At 35.7% G+C, this 25,382-nt stretch overlaps 3 protein-coding genes across 3 annotated transcripts; 2 read left to right on the forward strand and 1 right to left on the reverse strand.

Moving 5' to 3' along the window:
• The first annotated feature begins 214 nt into the window (after window positions 1-214).
• Window positions 215-3,098, forward strand: LOC145047897 (serine carboxypeptidase-like 45). Its single transcript, XM_078996253.1, has 10 exons — window positions 215-589; window positions 669-770; window positions 1,153-1,248; window positions 1,352-1,444; window positions 1,541-1,611; window positions 1,691-1,975; window positions 2,056-2,183; window positions 2,272-2,364; window positions 2,454-2,571; window positions 2,657-3,098. Exons 1-10 carry the CDS (start codon window positions 337-339, stop codon window positions 2,852-2,854), a joined length of 1,437 nt encoding a protein of 478 aa, XP_078852379.1. The 5' UTR covers window positions 215-336; the 3' UTR covers window positions 2,855-3,098.
• Window positions 3,099-5,898: 2,800 nt separating this feature from the next.
• Window positions 5,899-8,220, forward strand: LOC145047898 (glycosyl hydrolase 5 family protein-like). The gene is made up of 3 exons (XM_078996254.1): window positions 5,899-6,516; window positions 6,649-7,246; window positions 7,640-8,220. Exons 1-3 carry the CDS (start codon window positions 5,950-5,952, stop codon window positions 8,077-8,079), a joined length of 1,605 nt encoding a protein of 534 aa, XP_078852380.1. The 5' UTR covers window positions 5,899-5,949; the 3' UTR covers window positions 8,080-8,220.
• A 179-nt stretch (window positions 8,221-8,399) lies between these two features.
• Window positions 8,400-9,795, reverse strand: LOC145047899 (10 kDa chaperonin, mitochondrial-like). Its single transcript, XM_078996255.1, has 3 exons — window positions 9,607-9,795; window positions 8,969-9,108; window positions 8,400-8,646 (listed from the first exon to the last, which is right to left on the reverse strand). Exons 1-3 carry the CDS (start codon window positions 9,709-9,711, stop codon window positions 8,598-8,600), a joined length of 294 nt encoding a protein of 97 aa, XP_078852381.1. The 5' UTR covers window positions 9,712-9,795; the 3' UTR covers window positions 8,400-8,597.
• Between the last annotated feature and the right edge of the window lie 15,587 nt (window positions 9,796-25,382).

A 25,382-nucleotide genomic window follows, 5' to 3' on the forward strand; every position in this document is an offset into this window, starting at 1 on the left:
CTAAAACCGATCCGATCCAAAATACTCACCCGTACATACAACTTTTAAAAGCCATGAAAAAAGTGTCATCAATTTTTAAATAATTGGACTTAAACCTTAGATAAACCAATTGGACTACAACTATGATTTCAAAATGTTAAATTTGCTTGGTTCACGTTTATTGGAAGGATGGTCCGGCCTTTTAAAGGAAATTCTTTGTCCAAAAGTAAAAAAGAAAAAACAAAGGTCTCATGGAATTCAAAACTCGTAAAGCATCCAATATTGACGATTGTACGTCATATCAGATTTAAGTTGACCTTCTCAAAGCAGCTTTAATTCTCTCTCACTATCAAAATCATGTCTGAGCCATGGATACTCTCTGCAAAGTTACTGTTTGGGATCATTTTAATGCATACATGTCTCAACGGCGTTAACTCCATACCAGTCGCCGATGAGGTAGTGAAATTACCAGGCCAACCGCCGGTGACATTCAAGCAATTTGCAGGCTACATCTCCCTCGATGAAGCAAAACCGAGATCTTTGTTTTACTACTTTGTTGAAGCTGAATCCAACTCATCTTCCAAACCGCTTGTGCTTTGGTTAAATGGAGGTAATTCTCGCTATATTTCTTCACTCCATACCTTATGCACAACGATAACGCGTGAAGCTTTTCGTTTCAATTTTTGCAGGACCTGGTTGTTCGTCTGTTGGAGAAGGGGCTTTTGTCGAGCATGGTCCTTTTAAACCAAGTGGTAGTGTTTTGGTTAAAAACGAGTATAGCTGGAATAAAGGTATACAGAATCTGCATTTAAGTTGAGAGAATTCTGCAATAACTGTGTATTCAATGTTGAGAGTATTAATTGCAGCATTAAATGAAGTTATAGATTTGCCCTACAACATTGATTGATACTCATGATGATTCGTATATCATAATGAATCTCTCATGATCGATTACCAATGGCCTGCAACAACTACGCTTTCCATGTATTTGAATTATTACTATCAATTTGTATCAAATTGGGCAAATTATGTCATGAATGGCTGAGGATGGATCAATTAACAAATTTTCTGTGTTTTATAAACGTCCATGGATATCTTAGATGAAAGCTTTTATTAATTATACATATTTTGAGAAAATAATTTTGGGAATTAATTCCTTGTTGTTTTTGACAGAGGCAAATATGTTGTACTTGGAATCACCAGCAGGAGTGGGATTCTCTTATTCTGTTGATAAGTCCTTCTATTTATCAGTGAATGACGTCATTACAGGTTCTTAATTTACTTCTTTTCAAAGAGTGTACACATATGATTCTATATTACTGTATGTATGACTATGAACAAACTGTTTCTAATGCTTATTTCATCATTTCAGCTCGCGACAATCTCAATTTTCTAGAGAAATGGTTTGAAAACTTTCCAGAGTACAAGAATAGAGACTTTTACATCACAGGCGAAAGTTATGCAGGTAAAAATATATGTAAGAACTTTAAAAAGCTTTTCAAATCAGAATAACTGTCTTAACTCTTAAGTCTTAACACTCATTGTCTAATGTCTACTACAGGACACTATGTTCCTCAACTTGCAAATCTCATACTTAAGTCGAAAGCCAAGATCAATCTCAAGGGAATCGCAGTGAGTAAAATAAATCCAAGGGTAAAATAGTCATTTAGTCTTGTTCAGACCGTTAACAAGCTTATCATTTGTTGTGTAGATCGGTAACCCACTATTGGAATTTAATACGGATTTTAATTCAAGAGGGGAGTATCTCTGGTCTCATGGTTTAATATCAGATGCTACATATGACTTATTCAATAAAGTTTGCAACTTCTCAACCATAAGAAGACAAGCCCAATACAAGTCTATGACCCCAAAATGCTCTCAAGTCTCGAATCAAGCTTCAAGAGAAATCGGTCGATTCATTAACTCTTATGACATCACTCTCGACGTTTGTTTGTCAAATGTTTTCTCCCAATCACAAGTCCTCCTCAATAACTTCGTAAGCTTAACCAACTTTTTTTCTCTCTCATCTGTGTAAAAGACGTAAATACCCTCTGACTGACTGTTGTTACATTACAGCGAGGCACGGAGACAAAGATAGATGTTTGTGTGGAGGATGAAACGATCGAGTACTTGAACCGAAAAGATGTGCAAACCGCTTTGCATGCTCGGCTCATGGGTGTCAGCCAGTGGGGCCCGTGTAGCGAGTAATACATGGACGGATCTCGAGTTTATAAATTAATTTAAACTTCCGTGTTAATTATATATTAATATATTTTTTTTTGTAAATAACAGGGTTTTGAACTATGACATGCACAATTTAGAGATACCAATGAGTCCTGTGTTGACTTCCCTACTCAAGTCTGGTATTAGGGTTTTTGTTTACAGGCGAGTACATATATATATATATATATATATATTTTTTTTAAAGATACAAAATTATCAATTTTCTATAATTTTTTCATTAATTCTTTCAGTGGTGATCAAGATTCGGTCCTACCTTTAACCGGGACCCGATCAGTGGTGAACAGTTTGGCTAAGGAATTACGGTTGAATACAACTTTGCCTTATAGGGCATGGTTCAATGGCAACCAGGTTAGTTTAATACTTTAATTCCAACTTTTTTTTATAAATTTGTTTACATTTTTTAATTTAATTAAGTTAAATTTATTTATTGTAGGTTGGTGGATGGATACAAGTATATGGTGATGTTTTATCTTTTGCAACGATAAGAGGGGCAGCGCATGAAGCTCCATTTTCTCAACCGGAGCGATCACTTGCATTGTTCAAAGGGTTTTTGGGTGGAAAACCGTTGCCACAAGCAAATGAAATCAATAAAAAGGATGATCGTGTTAATACAGTAAACCGTGTATTGTGAAAATAGGGTAATGAAAACCAGTTTCACTTTCACATGTCTCTTTGACCCTTTGGGTTTTAAGGAATAATTAAATAAAGTGTAACGGATGTTTTGTGTCATGCGTCTTGAATGAGGCTTAATGGAAGTTTGTTTGTCGGGTAATTTCAGGAGTTATATAGGAGTCATGAACCTTTCGTTTTTGGGGATTTGAGTGGTTGAGAACAAATTTGATAGGAGCTCCGAAAGGGGATGGATTTCATATCGATTTTTATGTGTCCGTAACTACTTGTTATTGAGATAGTAATTTGACATTTGATAGATAACATAAGTATCAAAATATATATTTAGACAAAATAAAATTTTAATTTTTTTTAATAAAATGAACTTTTAGAATAGTTTAGATATTATATTGTAAATATATTTATGAAAAAAAAAAAAAAAACATTATATTTAAATATGGATAAACTGTAAGCATAGTTTATAAATCGTCATTCATTTAAATATTCAAGTCATATAATTACTAATTTCATTGGTGTTATATTTCTTACCATGTAATTATTTGTTTCTATTCATGTTATTGTTGTTTTGTTACACGAAGCTCCAGTAATTAATTTAGGAAAATGGTTTGTACACAACAGTTTTTTGTCATACACAACAATGTATGCATTATAAAATTATAATGTACACCATTATAAAACAAATTGTTGTGTATAAAGAAAAATTATTATATACAAATCATCTCCCATTAATTTATTTCCACCACTCACTAAGTACCATATAAATTTTAAAAGCGACACGACATGCCACCGATATTAGTCTAGCCTCACTAATGAGCAATGATTTTTTTTTTTTAATGTTTATAAATGTCAACTTTTTTTTTCTGCGAGGAAAATTAAAATAACAATTTTTCAAATAAAATATTTAAAATATAATGCTTTTTCTGAAATTTTCTCTATTTCAAACGTCTTAATATTAATGATTCATAACAAGTCATATAATTAGTAATTTTATTAGTGTTATTTGTATAAGATTATGTAATTTTATTTTTAATATTTTGTTTATCTATTTTTTTATTTTACTTATGACGGAACTTTACAATATAAGGCTGTTATTTTGTAATAATCAAAAGTTAAAATATATAATTTAAAAATCTGCATAGCATTGAATAGTAAATATAGGATGATTAATTAAAAAAAATGAGTTGTTTTGTGATTAAATTAAAAAAAATAGAAAAATATAAAGTTTCTATTATTTAATTTTTTTTAATTTAAAATATTTGTGTTTAAATTGGATTATGAGTTTTTTTGTGGTTAAAGCTATTTTTCCAAAACAATTCAAAGTGTTTGTGGTTAAATTATATGAAAAATATCATTCAAGCCTAAAAAAATACATAAATTATAGTATTTTTTTAAAAGTTAAAGTTATCAAAAAATTGTTATATCCGGTTGCAATGAATTTTTTAATAAATCAAAATCTCACAGGTAAATAATAAAAATACTTTGAATAAACAAAAAAATTATTAAATTGAAACGATTTTATGAATTTTGACCTACAAAATAAGGACACATATTCGTTTCGGTGGTTTGGGTTTGTACTCAGCATACAAGGTTTTCTTCTACGCATTTGTAGTCTCGAGGGTTCAATCTTCGACATTACAATACCACATTTTACGTGACAGTTGCATATGAGGTATGGACTCTGATTACCTATGTGATTTGACTTGTTTGTGCGATACGATTTCAGGATTCGACTGTAACGGTTTCACTAATAAAGACACCGTCCCTTCTAAATCCCAAAAAGCATTAGCGTGTGCCCTTTTTAGCAAAATTATCAAAGATATGGAAGTCGATTTCGCTATGACTATTAGACAGCAAACAGTTTTTGAGTGTCTTCGGACACCTCATGCTCAGGATCTTCTGCTAACTATCCATATTGATGGCATCGACCAACATATGTCTCATGTGGAGTACCGAACTATCATTCGTTACCGCCTCATGATTCCTCTATTCCCAATTGATGAGATATGTTCAGTTTACCGTAAGGCATGCTTAGATACTTTTGGAGAACATGTGGTTCATTGTAGAGAGCTCTTTGGTTTCAAATACGACATGATATGGTTAGGGATGTTCTCTTTGATGTTTATCGGCGTGCTGGTATTTCTATGAAGAAAGAAGTATCGGTGAACTTTTTGACAGGCCCACAAGATGGAAGATCGACACTTAGACCGGCTGATATTTTGGTCTTTGGATGGATAGGAGGGAATCACACTTGTGTGTATCATATTTGGGTCTTTCCTCTTGTCGGTTTGAAGAGCGGTGGTTTCACAATCGGGTATGCCGCTTTGAATGTCGTTGCGTGCAAAGTGGCAAAGCACGAGAATGCATGTATAGAAAATTAACATATGTTTGTACCTTTTGCAATTGATACATTTGGATTTCTCGTGCCAGAGGCGGCAAAGCTCCTCAACAGAATCCAACGGGTCATTCATTCTAATGTTATATCTTCTAGATCCACAGATATTGTTTTCAAAAAAATTAGTTTTATCATCTAGAAATGGCTAACGGCGCAACTTGTTACCCGTTTACCTTCCATCGATGTGTATTGAACTATATGTGATATATTTATAGGTAATTAAAGTTTCTTTTGGGTTAAAAAGATAAGAAGAGTAAATTACTTTAAATCGCAACGATCATTCCTATAGTTTACTCATATAAGAATGATCTAATTTTTTACTAGAGGAACATAATGAAATGAAATGATATTTATGTGTCATTCTAAAAGGGAAATTCACAAATCCTAACGTCTTTTTTTTAAGTTCTCCCGTATCTTTGTAAATTTTACTGGCTTCGTCATAATCTATCACGATAATGAAATTCATAAGCAAATCAAATTTAGAACGTTCAACTTTTATGAACAAAATCGAGTAAAACCTAATTCAAACCCAAATTTCTGATGATGATGTGGACAAAGTTGGTTTAAACCAAACCTAAACAGCACAATATATGGGTTTACTCTTTATGTGAATATACATGCATCGCTTCTTGTTAGTGGTCCCACTTTAACTATATAATCTCAATTCTCAAAATAGTGTTGCAACAAGTTCATAAAAGAAAACCATGAAAACTTTAATTTTTTCTTTTGTATTACTTTTTTCGCTAGTAACAATTTCTCATTCCCTCCCTTTGACAACACAATCAAAATGGGTCGTTGATGAGTTGAATGGTGAGCGAGTCAAGTTCAAGTGTGTGAACTGGCCTTCTCATCTACAACCCATGTTAGTAGAAGGGCTCGACAAGAAGCCAATAGGTTTCATTGTAAACCAGGTTGCTTTCTTTGGGTTCAATTGTGTTCGACTCACTTGGGCTACCAATATGTTTACACGTTATAGCAACAAAACCGTTGTACAAACTTTTCGTGATTTAAGCCTTACAAATGCAATTAAAGGCCTCGAGATAAATAATCCTCAATTTTTACCTCTCACTGTGGTTGATGCTTTTTCGTTAGTGATAGGTGTGATTCAGTCTTATGGAGTCATGGTGATACTCGACAATCACGTGAGTGAACCAATGTGGTGTTGTTCCAACAATGATGGAAATGGATTTTTTGGAGATAAGTATTTTGATCCGGACGAATGGTTAGAAGGCTTATCTATCGTGGGAAAACGTTATAGAAATACTCCTATGGTAAGTATTAAATATTTGTTTTAGTCGATAAATTTCATTTTCCTTCCCTATGGTTTGCCGATTTATCGGATATGGTCCAATAGTTTGTTTCTTTGTTTAACTTTTGACTGATAAAGAACTTAAATTTTGTAGGTTGTTGCTATGAGTTTACGGAATGAGCTACGTGGACCTCGCCAAAATGCGAATGATTGGTATCAATGGGTTCGTAGAGGGGCTAGTACTATCCACAAAGCTAACCCTAATGTGTTGGTTCTCATCTCTGGTTTAAACTATGACCTTGATTTCAGTCCATTAAAATCTGAGCCTTTAGGACTAGATCGTGCGTTACCAAACAAAATAGTATACGAAACACACAGATACTCGTTTACAGAGGGACAAAGGTGGCTACGTCAACCGCTAAACCAAATGTGTAGTAATGTTATTCGTGATATAAATAATAGAGCAACGTTTTTAACAACAGGATCAGATCCTGCCCCGTTGTTTATTTCCGAGTTTGGCGTGAACTTAATGGGTACACGCCAAAGTGACAATGTTTTTTTGCCTTGTTACATGGCTTTTTTGGCTGAAATGGACTTGGATTGGGCCGTATGGGCTTTGCAAGGAAGCTACTACCTTAGACAAGGGGTCCAAAATATGGATGAACAATATGGACTCCTTAATAACGATTGGGAGGGGCTAAGAAACCCTGATTTTAACGCGAAGTTGTTCCTCCTGCGTCAAACTCTTCAAGGTACGTTTTAATTAAGATTTTTTTTTTTTTTTTTTTATGGCTTTAATAAGAGTTAATACAAGAAATTGATTTATGTATTATTAATGTTGTGTCTTTATTTTTATTATAATTTTTTATATCTATAAATATCTAGTTACAACAAAGTTATTTAAATATAAGACAGATTAAATAAAAAGAATTTGTAGATTTTTTAAAATATATTCATATTAAAAGAAAAAGAAGATGATAGTAGGAAGTCATGTATTTAGCTTTTTGACTAATTAATATATTTAGCAGAGTTCTCTCAAATTTTACTTTAGTAGTTATATAATTCAAGATCACAGTCTAACTATTTAACCATGGTTGAACTGATAACAAGTCTGATTGTTAATTTTTACAAAAATTTTCATGTAGTTCCACAATGGAGATCAAGCAACTACACATTCTTGTTCCACCCAATGACTGGACGTTGTATACGATCCGATTACAAGGACCAGCTTTTTGCAGATGAATGCCTTTGGTTGAACGGGTGGAGTCACGGCGGTGATGGGACTCCGGTGCAACTCGCAAGCACTCCGTTATGTATCACGGTGGCCGGAGACGGGCTTCCGGTGAAGCTAACAACAAATTGCAATGCAAAACAAAGCACGTGGAACTTGGTAAAAAACTCAAGGTTCCAAATCTCAAACAAAGATGAAAATGGCGTGGATCTTTGCTTGGATTTTGATCCAAATTACTCTTCGAGGATTGTGAGCAAGAAATGCATTTGTGTAGATGATAATGATTCTAGATGCCTTGCAAATCCCCAAAGTCAATGGTTTCAATTTGTTTCCACCAACAATAGATTTGTCTAACGTTATTTTACACACTAAAGTATGTTTTCCTTTCGGTGTATTGGATAGGTGGTTAGATAACATCATGATATTAACTGTTACTTGCCGAATACTTTTATATAAACTTATAAATAAATAAATTAGTTTCCAATTTTCTACTCCTTTTGCCTATCAAAATATGAACCAATAAACCATTGTTAACCACTTAAATGACCACAATTATCAATATAATTAATAGATACATTTTTAAGTGAGATGACTTATTTGTAAAATAGTTGAATGATTAAGTTAACAAATGACATTAATAGCACATCATTTTGGTAGCTGATTAAGTAACAGTGTTTGATAAAAAAATAATTAATAAGCTAAATACCAAATACAGAGGGGATTTTTTTTTTTTTTTTTTTTTTTTTTAAAAGCAACTGCAAACTAAATTTGTGTATCAGGATTCTCCAAATCCCCAAATTTGGGACACATCTCACTCGTACATTTCCAAATGACAAAATCTCTTAAATGTTCTCATGAATTACAGAGCCAAACTAATCATGCAAAGTTCCCAAGATATCATGATCGTCATACAAATGATACCTGAAATTAATACCAGTAATTTACCACATATTATAATATGCAACTTAAAAATAAAAATCCATCAATTGAATGTTTGATGGAGTAAGATGATGTATTTAACAATTTTTTGGCCCTCTGTATGGATAGACATCTATAAACTTTTATCTACATCATGAACAAAAAATATGCATTTCTTATTACCTACTAATCTACTATGAGTTATGACAAATACATGCACAAGCTCTATGTCTTGCAATCTAAAACCTAAACCCTAATTAGAAAGAAGTATAGATCAAGATATGGAAGGTTGTAATGTTTCAGATTGAAAGAAACTGATACTTACTTCTTATCATCAAGTTTCACTTCTGTTCCTCCATACTCTGCTAGTAAAACAGTGTCACCTTCTTTTACACAGAGAGGCACCAACTTCCCTTCTGCATCACGTGATCCAGGGCCCACAGCAATAACTTTACCAGAGTTTAGCTGATTCAACAATCCATAATCAGTTTTCTAATTGAAATCCAAGGAATATAATTCGGGAGCTAGTAAATTTAACTAAAAGACAGATGAAAGAGATTTCACAGAGACAAATTTCAATCTTCGTGGCGTTCTAATGAAGTGATGATCCAGGGATCAAGAAGAAGGTAAAAGCCCCCGAGATTTCTGTAAATTTTCCGCTTACTTTGAAAGTGAATAAAATCCAGTAGGTGATAGAAAAACATGAGGGTTCCAATGATTGATTGTAATCTTCTAACGAAGTAATGAGCGCAGATTGACATCTCTAAGATGCAATTACATAATAAAGGAATAATATGCATGTGCAGAGGAAGAATGAACACATAAAACAGGTGTAGGTTTCACTGATTGGTGTAATTAGAAATCGCATTAAAATACATGAATCTTCATACATTTTCAGGGCCATGGCCCATGTATGTGCACACGGGATCTAGATCTAAAAAAATAAAGGGTGGAAATGGTAACCTTGGAGGATGCTTCTGGAAGCAGAATACCGGTGCTGGTCTTTGATGGAGGGATTATTTTCTCAACCAGAACACGGTTAAAACAAGGAATTAAACGCTTCGCCATTTTCGATCGAAGAACGAGAAGCTGAAAACAAACCAGAGTCCAGAAACGGAGAAAGAAGACTGGGGTTTTGGAAACGAAAGGGTTTGGACTTTCTAACCTAGAAATAGTGAAGTTTGAAATTTGTACCCTTGTAATATTGTCTAGTTACAAATGCGTCCCTACACTATAGGAAATTCTAGAAAAGTCCATCATATTTGTAATTCGAGGGGTTAATGTTTAATAACTCTTTTAATTTTTAACCACATCACCATGTATGTTTCCGCCAACACCATTTTTCATGACCATAATCTTTTATCCCGTTATAAAACTTAAATAAAAACTACATATTTAGGAAAACCCAAAATTAGATCTAAAACTCCAAACAAAAATTAAGCCAAGATCAAAATTAACTATAAAAGTGCTAACACCATTTTTTTACATATAGATCCAAAGCTCATACAATTACCTACGATATAAATAATGATGTGCTTAAAAGTTTCAATGATCATCACTAAAATTAACAAGTCACAAAACAAGGTAATAAGCATATTTTTGATACAATTGTACTGTGATCAACATTTTACTTATTTGCTAGTTATTTTCCTTTCCATACCAAGTTGCTCCATGTAGGTATTTTCAACAAGCAAACTCAAATCACTGGCTTGGAAATCAGTTTCTATGAAAAATTCATAACAAAGCAAACACTACATGATATCCCATAAATATTTAAATAATGTTGAGGTTTAGGAATTTTGGGTTGACTTGGTTAATCGGGGAAACTTATATCTAAATCTGGTTTAACCCACTAACCCTATTTTTAGATTTACTTTGTTAATAAATAAGTTTATTATGTTTAATATTATAAATATATATGACTAGTCTCTAGTTGGCACGGTTTTATGGTCAAATAAAGAAAATAAGAAATGGAGGGACTATATGTGACTATGTGTCAAGTTGAGAAAGTTTAGACACAAGCCTGACTCCCTTCCACTTTCCATAATTTGAGCGACTTTGAAGAGTGTAGAGGGTTGGAAAGACGATTTTGAAGATTAATTTTAGGATTTAAGTTTATTTAAAGAGGTATTAATCATTAGTTATCTTCTTCGTTTTATTCAACTATGGTTTGGATTTTTGTCCAATCCAAAAATGATATGTAACTAGGAGTTAGATTGAAATTATAGTTTAGAATTATTCAATAGTTCACTAAACTATCAAAAACGTTCATTGATGTTGCTTGATTTGAACTTCATAAGTTGTCTTGGCAACTTATGAACCCTAGATTGGTGAAAAGTTTATTTAAAGAACTAGATCATGAATTAAACGTTAACCCAACCAAGAAATGATCCTCAAATCTCTAATGAAGTTTACTAAATCAAAATATGTGACTAATGGCTTCTAACTTGTCATTGAAATGATTTCAAGCTAAATTTGTTTATGAGTTCATTTGATCGTTTTGAATCTAGATGTTTTTAAATAGATTTTGTTAGTTGGATTATCAATCTAATTCATTAGTCAAGTCTTAGATTCTCAAATGGCATCTTATTCATTAGATTGAGCTATGGTTTGCTATATTGTCCTCTTTTGGGTTCATAAGTCGCCTCTTGGGAGTTTGAGCAACTCCAGAGCTTAGGAAGAGTAGATCTGAGGTCCCTTAGTTCATTCATACCATAAAAATGCAGTCTTGATGGGTGTTTTGACCTCATGCATGAGTTAAGAACCTTGGAAAGGTCTCAATGGGTTGTAAAGGGGTGCGGGGAGCATATGGAGCATGCAAAGGCATAAAGTGGCCAACTTTATGCCTTAGGACATCTCAATGGACTCAGATCTAAAGTTGGACGTTAAAATCCCAAGCATTAAAAGCTTAATGGTCTTTTGTGCATGTCTGAATTGTACGACGTGTGTAGTAGCATGTATGCAACACATACTGCTTGAGGAGCTAGTATGTTGAGCGTACTGGAGTGGTACACAAGGTGTATGCACTCAGATGGGTTTGGACTTTATTTTGACCCCATAAGCCATTGGGCCTTATTCAATGTTGGGTTTGGACCCCTTTTAGAGTTTTGGGCTGATTTTGTGTTGTGGGACCATAGTTGTTTTGGTTGGGCTGTATTGGGCCATGAGGCCCATTAATAGCTTTGGATATGGACCTTGAGCCCATTAGCAAAGGAAAGACTCTTCGTCCATTAAGAAAGGACTTGGGCTTAGGTAATTGGGTTCTTTAGTTAGCTTGTATTTAATCCTAATTTTGGGTTAATGGTATTATTGTTCAGTGTGTGTGATTTCAGACTATTAGGCGAGCAGCTTTCGTGTTCAGCAGACCAAGGTGAGTCTCCTCACCATACTAATAGGTTGAAGGCACCACGGTCGGCCTATTATTTTTTATGTAGTATGCTAGTTGATTATGTAGTATGTGGTATGTGGTATGTTAGTTGTCTTTATGATACTTGCATGGAAGACCCCAGGGGGTTCCCAAGCAATTGGATATAAGACCATGTGGGGGTTCCCATGGCACCCGGTGTAAGACCTTGAAGGGTTTCCATGACATCCTTAGTTAAGCCATGTGGGGTTCCCATGGCACCCGAAGTGTCACAACTAGCACTCTCGGCTAGGAGATTATGTTAGTATGTAATCAACTTTTGATGTGTTCTGCAACTTTAATCTTGATAATACATGATGTTCGTTCCAAAAACCTAATTCAAAGCATTTCATACACTCAACTGTGGGTTGTAACCCTAATGTTCCGATTCAAATTCAGATGGGACCGGAAACCTTTTATTGGGCCTATTGCGCCAATAAACTCCCAATTTGACTATTTTGGGCCAAGGAACCTTATTTGGACTCTAATTGGACCCACATTCATGAAATTAAAGTATTTTGGGTCATGTGGGCCTAGAATGATTCACCTTATCTCTAATGCGCCTTATTGGGCCTAAAATGACTCACTTCATTTTCACGAGCCCTAATTGGGCCGAAAACTCTTCAACAACATAGATTTAGGCCGTAAGCCCATAAGAAGGTCCCAATTGGTCGAAAACATCCATGATGGGCCTATGATCTTGAGAATGTTCATTAAGGGCCCAAACTTTTCTCATATCCTTTCCTCTTTCCCTTTCTCGGCCCAACAACACAAAAAAAAAGAGAAAAGGATGGATAATTAGAGGAGTGACACCTCACAATTTACCACCAAACAACAATGTTATTGTTTAACATACTTCCATGCAAGCTAACTTGTAACCATCATGTAAAAACCACCACCTTCTACCTCTTCTTCTTATTTCGGCCAAAGAGACTCTACCTCCATTCTCACTTTCTTTCCATTACAACTACATCCAACAATTCTCTCTAGAGCTTCAAAAACTCCCTTATTCTTCCTCTTTAATTTTCGTATGAGCTTGTGTGATTGTTGAAGAACACTTCATCAAAGGGCATCATTCTTGGTAAGGCTTGTTAATCCTCATTGTTTGTTTCAAGTTTATAACAAGGTTCTTATTCTTATAACATTTTTTCGTATATAAGGCCTTAGAACTATCCATATCTTCGAGATCTTCTCAAAGAAGTAAGTTAGGCCGAAAACAACATCATCTTCTCATATCCTTTCATCAAAACCGAACCAAACCTCAAAGTAAGTTCATACCCCTCTATTTTCGATTTATACTTTGTTTTGGGGAAGAATACAAGTTGTTTTGTGTAGATCTATGTGTCTATGCATGATTTTGTGTGCTTTTCTAGTTATAGATGTGTTTATGTGGTAAAAACTTCATGAACTTGAAAATCTACTAAAAGAATATGATTTTGGTAAAATATAACACTTATTTCAACATATCTCATAAGAGAAAGGTTTAAAGTACATTAAGGATACTTGAATCTAAGAAAAACTTCATGAAAGGGACTAAAAATGACAAAAGTGACAAAATATGGGTTGTTTATGTAACTCTCGGCTAGTATGTGGTTCAAAAGAAATTTTTTGCTAAGCAATGGCTAAACTCGACATTTGAAACCTTATAGGGACCAAAAATGTAAATATTTTATAAATGGGCCTTATTTAGGCTTCTCACGGTTTTGGGCCCAAAAATGGTAATTTTTGGTCTTTTGTGGGTTAAATTGCCATTTTCAAGAAAGTTTTGTCAAACATGTAAATTTTTTATAAAAAAGGGGTCAAAGTTGCGAAATTATGAACATTTGGGCAAAATATATGAAATTTTCTATAAATGGGCTGAAAATGTATATTTTCACAAAAATCAAGCCAATAATAATGTTTTTGACAAAAATGAGTTAAAAATGTACTTTTTACCAAAAACTAGCCTTAAATACAAGTTTTGTCCAAATTTGGACAAAAAATGTCATTTTTACAAAAATTGGGCTTTAATTGTAAATTTTTGGCTTAATGGGCCACGAATGTCAATTTTTACAAAAAGTGGGCTTTTTATGCTATTTTAGTAAATAATTGAACTAATAATAGCAAAACAATAACAAACGGGCTAACTCTGCCACTTTCTTGATATTGGGCCTTAGTGGCCCATTTACATGTTTGAAGGTCTTGAATACTATTTATATGCTTATTCGGCCTCATGACTCATCAACATGCGTGTTGGACCTTGGATACTATTTGTATGCTAATTTGGGCCTATAAATACCTTACATGTGAAATGGACCTTAGTTGTCCTTTTACATATATTTTGGGCCAATGTTATATAATCTCGTTCCTTTTGGGCCAGAAAATGACTTACGTGTTCAGTGAGCCTTAGTGGCCACTTACATGGTTCATTGAGCCCGGAATGAGTTTTATATGTTTCTCTTCGCGTAAAATTCGATTAAGGGTCTAGTGAGACGTGTCGATTGACACTTATTGTGTGTATGATCGTAACTTGTAGTTATAACTAGAGTCTCTTGGAGGGAGAGTGGGGTTTGTGTGTAGATCTATACACGGATGGCACCCTACACCCAAACTGTTCGCTACAGTTAAACTACATCAGTCTAGGGTGACCAAAATCCTTATTCTATTTTCCGTCGGTGTTCAATTTAACACCCGTAGATCCGGACTAGTCAATTTAAAGATAATAGGGGTCGAAAACAACTTTTTGACAAAAGATTGTTTATAATAAATAATCTTAACCAAGTTGTATAATATGTCTCAAGGGTTCCATACATATAAAGAACGTTGAAATCCGAGTTATAACGAAGAAGTTATGGTCCGTCGAAGTTTTTCGGCAAAACCGACACGACACCGGGAGACGTAAATAGTAAATTTTTGATAAAGGAATTTTTAGCCTTAGTGATATAAACAAAAGTTGTAGTATATGTTAAACCGAGAACATACAAAAAAAGAACGACCAAATCTGACTTCGTATGAGGAAGTTATGAATTTTTCTAAGATTTGGCATAGCAGTGCACGACCTGAAACTCGAATTTTTGATCGAACGGTTTTTGGCTTACGCAACCTTAATGAGATTTGAATATATCATTAATAGGAATTCAACGGTAAAAAGACAGAAGAAAACGGAGTCCGTCTAAAGGAGTTACGAATTTTTCGTGGTTATTTAACAGTCTAATCTCCTCCTACTGTTAGATTTAATATCGGTCAAGAATTAGCTAACGAAGTCTAAATGAAAGTTGTAGATATTGTTTTTAATTACGCGTGGAAAAAAAGAACGTCTAAAACGGAACTCGTATGCAAAAGTTACATGGTTTAGAAGTCGGCAGGGTGCTGCTGCAAAAGGGGTGACGTGACTGAATATTGGGCCAAGGTTTTCTCCCCAAGAAAAGCCATCAGGTGATGACACGTGGCTGAATAGAGGTGCCGGGTTCTTTCATTTCTAACACCTCTCCTCTTCAACTTTCTCTCTCTACACTCTTTCTCTAAGGGTTCCTGGCGGCTCCGAAGAGAAGAGCCTTCGACTTAGAAACTCTGCTCCGGCAGAGCCTGGTTTTCGAGAAAACCCGCTGTAAGTGAGTTATGCCTACCCTATCTTTTGAATAGCTTATGTTTCAATATAGTAATGTTATTAGGAACTTATAATAAGTATTTGGGCTATTATTATGGGTTATATAAGTATTGTTTAACGCTTATATAATAGTAATAATAGCTAGACTATTAATTAATCACAGTTAACATTAGACTAAACCCTAGTGGTATTGATACTAGGTTTTGTCCGAGGAAAATTGTGTTGAGAGTAACGAAGTGTTGTTCGAATGCCGAGTCACCACCTTCTCAGGTGAGTGCATAGTTACTTTCATCTTACACATAGATATGAAGTATTTTATATAAATTATGTGTTATGTGTGCATATTGTCTGAATACTTGTTGTCTATGTTGGATGAACGAATTCATGCTTTAAATGATTTAAACCGTATATAAATTACGTGTTATGTGTGCATATTGTCTGAATATATGCTTTAAATGATTTAAACCATATATGTATTTTATATCTACAAAATATGTTGGGTAAAACATGGGTAGATTGTGACATCCCCAAAATCTCGGCCAAAAAAGACCGATTTCATTTATGCTTTTCAAATAATTCAAGAGTAAATCCTTTTGATTTGAAAGAGTTGTGGAATTTGTTCCCAAAAACAAAGTATGATAAAATAATATTTACCAAAGCAATTCATAAAGAAATGTATTTTCATTATAAAATCAAAACTCGGGATGTCATGTTCCGATACCGACCATAAAACATAAACGATAACATTACAAGTCATTCAACGAATATATACATATACAGACTTGTAAACAAAACAAGTTGATGATTCATCCATCTTATGCCATTGCGCCACTTCCTGTAATACAATTAAAACTGAGTGGGTCAGGCTTGGGAGCCTGGTGAGCATATAGGGTTTTCAACCCACAATAAATAATTAAATTTAATTTCACCAACCAACAATAACCCGATTACCCATTCTCGTTATCCTCACTTTACGTCCCTAAAAGAACATCTATTACCAGGGACCTAATCTAGGATTTTCATCGGGACGGGCATTACTACTAAGGGGTCTCCTCAACAATAGATGTCCTAAAGGCAACCATGATGGGAATAGAGTACACCGGTGAACACATTGTTCACAACACTTACAAGTTATGAACCTGCTAGCGTTCCACTAGACTGTCTAGAAAGAGTATGTGGTCGTCATCCATACTCCGCTAGATGACTAGGTCAACAACAACATCGAGGCCTCTCATTTGTTTATCACACATCAACTATCTACCCATGTTCTACCCAACATATTAGTAGATAAATATATATATTTTTATACATAGTTTAAAACATGTATAGCATGTGCATTCCATACATATTCCACATAACATATGAGGCACACACACATAACACGTATTTCATAGAGAATAAATCATATTTATGAGTTAGAAGAAAGTGAATATACATTCACACATATAACAACAAAATATACATATAACACATATTTTATATAAAAGACTTCATAATTATGCGTTAGAAGAAAATAACTACACACTCACTTGATCAACAGATGATCGGACAACACTGCGACTTGTAGAAGTAGTATTCTTCGGTAGATCTGGAAGATCTTCACAAAAATCGAGCTTCTCGCGGGCAGAGCTTCGGCTCGGGAATTCCACTTTTCGGGATCTTCGGGGCTTTGGGACTTGCTTCGGGGCTTGGGAATGATACCTGGGCTTCGGGATATTTTATTGCACGTAAAACGATGCAAAAACGAGAGAGAAATGAAGAAAATGAGCAAAGAACTCGGAAGCACTTATGTTCTATTTAAAGGGGCTGAAACCCCGAGTTACATTGGGCGTAACCCCAAATTAAGCTGGGCGTAATCCCCCGTCAACATGTACGCTGGGCGTACTGGGTGGATAGCACCGACTCGTCAATGCCTCCGATATTATCCGATTTTATATTTAAATTAATATATTTTAATTATTTAAAAACTTCAAAAATTTATATCATCTTCATACGAACTCCGTTTTTGACGTTCTTTATATTCACGTGTAGGTGAGACTAAGCTCTACAACTTCGTTTATACTCCGTTGGCTAATTTTGACTTTATTTTTATTATTTATTTTTAGTAGGTCGGAACAGGAAAACTCCGTTATAAATTCATAACTTCTTCATCCGACATCCGTTTTCGTCTGTCTTTTTACAGTTGCATTACCATTGACGAGATCTTCGATTCTCGTTTAGATTGTTTCGGCTAAAAACCGCTCTAACGCAAATTTCACTTTTTACATCATTCAACGTTGCCGGTTCTGTCTCAAAACTTCGACAGATCATAACTTTTTCGTTATAACTCGGATTTCGGCATTCTTTATATATTTGGAAACCTAGTTTCAACTACTACAACATTATCTATACATATCGACTTTATCTAACATTTTATTTTGATGCTTATTTTCATTATTAAGACACACAACTAAGCACAAAACACATAATACTCAAATAATACATCTTTATTATTTCAAGATGGGTTACAAAGGTTAACCTAGACTATTACATTGCTATTATTGACAAGCCCAGAAACACAGGTGTTACAATTCTCTCCACCTTAGAATGATTTCGTCCCCGGAATCACACATCAACATACAAATACGGGTAGTGACTCATCATGTCACTCTCCGTCTCCCAGGTGAGATTTGGCCCATTCATGTGTTTCCATCGGACAAGCACTAACTCGACCATCTTGCATCGCAACTTCTTAGTCTTTCGGTCAACGATTGCCTCTGGTTCTTCAATCAACCTCTTGTTTTCATCAATTCTCAACTCTGAAAGTGAAATCATGTTGAGAACTTCTCCCGTGAACTTCCTCAAATAACACACATGGAAAGTGTTATGAATTCCATTCAGTTCTTCTGGTAGTTCGAGCTTGTAAGCTTGGTTCCCAATCCTCTGAAGAACTTTAAACAGTCCAATAAACCTTGAACTTAATTTTCCCCTTTTACCAAATCTTATAAGTCCCTTCCACAGCGAGACTTTAAGTAAAACCGAATCTCCAACTTCAAAAGTCATCGATCTTCGCTTGTTGTCAGCATAGCTCTTTTGACGATCCTGAGCTGCTAACATTCTCTCCCTAATTATTTTCAACTTTTCAACATTTTTATGGACTATCTCCGGTCCCATAAACTGTTTTTCCCCATCCTCAAGCCAACAAGACGGTGTACGATACTTCCGTCCATAAAAACCTTGGTAAGGTGCCATCTTAATGCTCGAGTGGAAACTATTATTGTAGGAAAATTCTACCAATGGTAAATGTTCATCCCAATTACTTTGGAATTCCAGGGTACATGCTCTCAGCATATCTTCAAGTGTTTGTATTGTTCGTTCGCTCTGACCATCAGTCTGTGGATGGTAAGTTGTACTTAAACACAACTTGGTACCCAATTCCTCTTGTAGACTTTTCCAAAATTGTGAGGTGAAACGACTATCACGATCTGACACAAACATTAACGAAACACCGTGAAGCCTCACAATTTCCTTCATGTAAGAATTCGCAATCTTATCCATAGACCATTTCTCCTTGGCTGTTATGAAATGCGCACTCTTAGTGAATTGATCAACGACCACCCAAATCATGTCATGACCACTTTTCGTTCTGGGCAGTTTAGTGACAAAATCCATATAAATGTCTTCCCACTTACCTGTAGGCACAGACAAAGGTTCTAAACTCCCGTACGGTTTCTGATGTTGTGTGTTTACTCTCTCACAAGTCACACACTCGACCACATACTTTGCAACATCAAGCTTCATTGTCGGCCACCAGTAGTAGGGTTTCAGGTCCCTATACATTTTAGTGCTACCAGGATGAATTGATTACATTGTCTTATGAGCTTCTTCCATCAGAAGATCTTTGACTCCTCCTGTCTTAGGTATCCAAATCCGATCTTGGAACACCTTCAGTTCGTGACTGTTTATACCAAACACCAACGTTTTGCCTAAACGTTCTTCCTTTCGGTCATTCTTCTCAGAAGATTTCTCTTGAGCTTTCTAAAAACTTTCCACTATTGTCGAGACAACTTCAATTCTCAATGCTCTTGGCCTCTTCCTTTCAAGATTAACTTTCCGACTGAAAGCATCAACAACAACATTTGCTTTACCGGGGTGGTAAAGTATCTCACAGTCATAGTCCTTAAGTAACTCTAGCCAGCTTCGTTGCCTCATATTCAATTCCTTCTGATTAAAGAGGTATTGGAGACTCTTGTGATCAGTGAAAAGTTTTCACTTCGTGCCATAGAGGTAATGCCTCCATATCTTCAGAGCAAAAATTACTGCTGCCAACTCCAAATCATGAGTCAGGTAGTTCTTTTCATGCTCTTTCAACTGTCGAGATGCATATGGGATCACCTTATCTCTTTGGGTCAAAACACAACCCAATCCAACCCCACACACATTTCTATAAACAACGATGTCCTCAACTCCATTGGGTAGAGAAAGAATCGGTGTCTCGCATAGTTTCTTCTTTAGCTTCTCGAATGCTTCCTTATGCTTATCACTCCAAGCATAAGTATCTCCTTTGTGGGTCAAAGCTATTAATGGAGTAGCAATCGAAGAAAAACCATTGATAAACCTTTGGTAATATCCAGCTAATCCCAGAAAGCTTCGGATCTCTGTGGGAATTTTTGGTTGTTCCCACTTCATCACAGCTTCGATCTTCACTGGATCAACCATTATCCCTTCTTGGTTGACCACGTGAACCAATAATTGGACTTCTCGAATCCAAAAATCACATTTGGAGAACTTAGCATACACCTTCTCATTCTTCAAGACTTCTAACACTTCTCGCAAGTGTCTACCATGATCCTCTTAGCTTTTTGAGTAAATCAGAATGTCATCTATGAACACTATCACAGATTTATCTAGGAACGAATTACAAACCCGATTCATTAAATCCATGAATGCTGCTGGAGTATTGGTTAGTCCAAAATACATAACCAAAAACTCGTAGTGTCCATATTGTGTTCTGAATGCAGTCTTCTCGATATCCTACTCTTTCACCTTCAGTTGATGATATCCTGACCTTAGGTCGATCTTTGAAAAATAACTTGAACCTTGTAGTTGATTGAACAGGTCATCAATCCTTGGCAACAAATATCTATTCTTTATTGTTGCCTTGTTCAGCTCTCTGTAATCGATGCAAATTCTCATGCTTCCATATTTATTCTTCACAAATAACATCGGAGCTCCCCAGGGTGATGAACTAGGTCTAATGAAACCTTTGTCCAATAACTCCTGAAGTTGCATCATCAGTTCCTTCATATCCGTCGGTGCTAATCGGTAAGGTGCTTTTGCTATTGGAGTCGTCCCTGGTAACAAGTCTATTCTAAACTCTATTTGTCTATCAGGAGGTAATCCGGGAAGATCTTCGGGAAATGCTTCCAAATAATCACATACAAAAGGAATGCTCCGCATCTCCTATTTCTCTTTCTTAGCATCGATCACAAACGATAGATATGATGTACATCCTTTGGCAAAAAACTTTATGGCTTTTATTAGAGAAATGATTCCAGAATTTACTCTGCGTTTTTCCTTATACACCATAAATGACTCTTTCCCTGGCGGGTTTACTTTAACTATCTTCTTCTTGCACAATATCTCGGCGTCATTGGCGCTAATCCAATCCATTCCAAGTACGATGTCGAAACCGTTAAGTTCGATAGGCAATAATTCCTCGTGGAACTTATTCCCATTCAAGTCAGTTAAGATGTTTTTCATACGATGGATAACACGTACAAACTTGCCAGTAGTAACTTTGACTAATAAGGCATTATCTAGTCTATCAACAGGCAAAGCTAGTTTTCTACCAAATTCATGCGATATAAAGGAGTAGTTGGCTCCAGAATCAAATAAAATTTGGGCAAACAATTTGTTAACGAGAAAGGTACCTGAAGCAACATCAACTTCATCTTTAGCAGCTTCCAGTGTCATCTGGAATGCTCTCGCCTTCGGCTTTGGCGGAATGTTGGTTTTGCTGCCTCCTTCTTCTTCGGACAATCTCTCGATATGTGCCCCTCCTCACCATAACCATAGCAAACTTTCTTGGTGAGGGTGCATTCGTTGGCATAGTGCCCTGGCTTTCCACATTTGAAGCATGTGGCTTCCCCGCCATATTTCCCATGATGCTTCTTCTTGCATTTGTCGCACAATTTCGCTTCGCCTCCTCCACCCCCTCTCAAACTAGACTTCGAGAACTTATTTTTCTTGTTGGAACCTGAAGTTCCTTCAAACTTTCTCTTCTCGCCAACTTCGACCTTTCTAGCGGTTCTTCCCTTGATCATGTCCTCAACATACTTGGCAGCCCAAATAGCTGCCTCTAGAGTAGGTCTCTGACGTACTGGCACCACGTACTCCCATGGGAGTCCTTTTGCGTATCGGTCGACCTTTGTCAGCTCATCTAGAACAATGCGCAAGGCAAACTCCATTTTGTCGGTGAAGGAGTTAGTGTATTCATCAACCAACGTGCTGCCCTTTGTCAATGTCAAAAACTTGTTCTTCAACTCCAACAAATTTTGGGCAGAACAGAACTTGCGCTTGAACTGAACCAAGAACTATGCCCATGTCAGTTGCAGTGGCTCATTAGGGCTTAGGGTCTTCCCCAGAGTGTTCCACCAACGAACAACTCCGCCCTGGAACTGACGTACAACGAACGTAGTTTGCAACTTGCCTCTGAAACCACACGTCATGAAGGCTAGCTCCATTTCTGAGATCCAATCCATAACTCCGATCGGATCCTCCTTTCCAGTGAAGGTCGATGGGTTGCAAGTCAGAAAATCCTTATACTTGAATCCCATTCCATCATTCCTTCTATCTTGGTTGTTCTGCCTAACTATCAATGGATCGTCTTGACCAATGATCCCACTAAAGTTTCCTCCTTCATACTGCCCTCCATTTACTTCGGGCTCTTCGACGTGAATTGACAGTTCTTCGCGATTATGCCTAAGCAGACGTCTAGTTTCCTCCATCTGACGATCCAGCATCGTCTGAATCATCAATTGCACTCCAGCCATTGTTATTAGCTTAGGTGTTGCTGTTACGACAGATATTTGCACAATCACTGGTGGTTGATTCCTGTTTTCATCGGCGTTTTCAACTCCACTCCTTGTTCTCACCATTTTTGATCTATACACCAAATAAGGTGAAATTAGATCCTCATCCATGATAAATAATTAAATCATCATTATCACTCCGAAACGTTTACATGTTAGTTCTAATATAGTAGACGTACGCTTAGAATCCTACACATATAAAGTTTCCAGATCCGGTCGGCAACAGACCATAGATCCGAACAAATAATATCATATATGGCAACATATATAACATTTAGCACATAAAAGCATTTTAGGCAACTTCCTAAAATATACTAGTGCTCGTGTCCATAATATAACAGACACACATCTCACAATCTCCACTTAGCATTCTAAGTTTAAGTTTAGAAATCCTACAAATTCCTAGTTCGCTTAAACTAATGCTCTGAGACCAACTGTGACATCCCCAAAATCACGAACAGAAAATATCGATTTCACTTATGCTTTTAAAATAATTTCAGAGTAAATCCTTTTGATTTGAAAGAGTTGCGGAATTTGTTCCCAAAAACCAAGTATGATAAAATAATATTTACCAAAGCATTTCATAAAGAAATGTATTTTCATTATAAAATCAAAACTCGGGATGTCATGTTCCGATACAGACCATAAAACATAAACGATAACATTACAAGTCATTCAACGAATATATACATATACAGACTTGTAAACAAAACAACTTGATGATTCATCCATCTTATGCCCTTGCGCCACTTCTTGTAATATAATTAAAACTGAGTGGATCGGGCTTGGGAGCCTGGTGAGCATATAGGGTTTTCAACACACAATAAATAATTAAATTTAATTTCACCAACCAACAATAACCCGATTACCCATTCCCGTTATCTTCACTTTACGTCCCTAAAACAACATCTATTACCAGGGACCTAATCTAGAAATTTCATCGGGACGGACATTACTGCTAAGGGGTTTCCTCAACAATAGATGTCGTAAAGGCAACCATGATGGGGATAGAGTACACCGGTTAACACATCGTTCACAAAACCTACAAGTTATAAACCTGCTAGCATTCCACTGGACTGTCTAGAAAGAGTCTGTGGTCGTCATCCATACTCCGTTAGATGACTAGGTCAACAACAACATCGAGGCCTCTCATCTAGTTATCACACGTTAACTATCTACCCATGTTCTACCCAACATATTAGTAGATAAAAATACATATTTTTATACATTATTTAAAACATGTATAGCATGTTCATTCCATACATATTCCACATAACAGATGAGGCACACACACATAACACGTATTTCATAGAGAATAAATCATATTCATAAGTTAGAAGAAAGTGAATATACATTCACACATATAACAACAAAATATACACATAACACGTATTTTATATAAAAATACTTCATAATTATGCGTTAGAAGAAAATAACTACACACTCACTAGATCAAAAGATGATCGGACAACACTACGACTGTAGAAGTAGTATTCTTCGGTAGATCTGGAAGATCTTCACAAAAATCGAGCTTCTCGCGAGCAGAGCTTCGGCTCGGGAATTGCACTTCTCGGGATCTTCGGGGCTTCGGGACTTGCTTCGGGGCTCGGGAATGATACAGGGACTTCGGGATATTTCTTGCACGTAAAACGATGCAAAAACGAGAGAGAAAGGAAGAAAATGAGCAAAGAACTCGGAAGCACTTATGTTCTATTTATAGGAGCTGAAACCCTGAGTTACGCTGTGCGTAACCCCAAATTACGCTGGGCGTAATCCCCCATCGACATGTATGCTTGGCGTACATCTAGGTATGCGGGGCGTACCGGGTGGATAGGACCGACTCGTCAATGCCTCCAATATTATCCGATTTTATATTTAAATTAATATACTTTAATTATTTAAAAACTTCAAAAATTCATATCTTCTTCATACGAAATCCGTTTTCGACTTTCTTTATATCCACAATGTAGGTGACTCTAAGCTCTACAACTTTCGTTTAGACTCCGTCGGCTAATTTTGACTTTATTTTTTATTATTTATTTTTAGTAGTCGGGACAAGAAAACTCCGTTATAAATTCATAACTTCTTCATCTGACATCCGTTTTCGTCTGTCTTTTTACCGTTGCATTACCATTGATGAGATCTTCGATTCTCGTTTAGATTATTTCGGCTAAAACCGATCTAACGTAAATTTCACTTTTTACGTTATTCAGCTTTGCCGATTCTGTCGTGAAATTTCGACAGATCATAACTTCTTCGTTATAACTCGGATTTCGGCATTTTTTATATATTTGGAAACCTCGTTTCAACTACTAAAATATTATCTATATATAGGCTTTATCTAACATTTTATTTTGATGCTTATTTTCATTCTTAATTCAATTAAGAGACACAACTAAGCACAAAACACATAATACTCAAATAATACATCTTTATTATTTCAAGATGGGTTACAAAGGTTAACCTAGACTATTACATTGATATTAGTGATAAGTCCAAAAACACAGGCGTTACATAGATGAATGACAAGGGATGAAGGTTGAAATAGAGGAACATTAGTAGTATGGACCTAGTGTGCTATAGGTGAACATTGGCAGTAATGGACCTAGTACCCTATAGGTGAGCACTAGCATATGCGCCAAAATTTGTAGATGTTTTAGATCTACGATAAACATCC

Source organism: Lactuca saligna, chromosome 5 (genome assembly GCF_052625555.1).
Source record: "Lactuca saligna cultivar CGN05327 chromosome 5, ASM5262555v1, whole genome shotgun sequence".
NCBI lineage: Eukaryota > Viridiplantae > Streptophyta > Magnoliopsida > Asterales > Asteraceae > Lactuca > Lactuca saligna.

Coding starts and splice junctions, on each gene's coding strand:
- LOC145047897 (XM_078996253.1), top strand. CDS start 337: ATGTCTGAGCCATGGATACTCTCTGCAAAGTTACTGTTTGGGATCATT. Junction 771..1,152: donor CGAGTATAGCTGGAATAAAG/GTATACAGAATC, acceptor TGTTTTTGACAG/AGGCAAATATGTTGTACTTG. Junction 2,365..2,453: donor ATTAGGGTTTTTGTTTACAG/GCGAGTACATAT, acceptor TAATTCTTTCAG/TGGTGATCAAGATTCGGTCC.
- LOC145047898 (XM_078996254.1), top strand. CDS start 5,950: ATGAAAACTTTAATTTTTTCTTTTGTATTACTTTTTTCGCTAGTAACA. Junction 6,517..6,648: donor GTTATAGAAATACTCCTATG/GTAAGTATTAAA, acceptor TAAATTTTGTAG/GTTGTTGCTATGAGTTTACG. Junction 7,247..7,639: donor CCTGCGTCAAACTCTTCAAG/GTACGTTTTAAT, acceptor ATTTTCATGTAG/TTCCACAATGGAGATCAAGC.
- LOC145047899 (XM_078996255.1), bottom strand. CDS start 9,711: ATGGCGAAGCGTTTAATTCCTTGTTTTAACCGTGTTCTGGTTGAGAAA. Junction 9,109..9,606: donor TTCCAGAAGCATCCTCCAAG/GTTACCATTTCC, acceptor TTGTTGAATCAG/CTAAACTCTGGTAAAGTTAT. Junction 8,647..8,968: donor GTGAAACTTGATGATAAGAA/GTAAGTATCAGT, acceptor TATTAATTTCAG/GTATCATTTGTATGACGATC.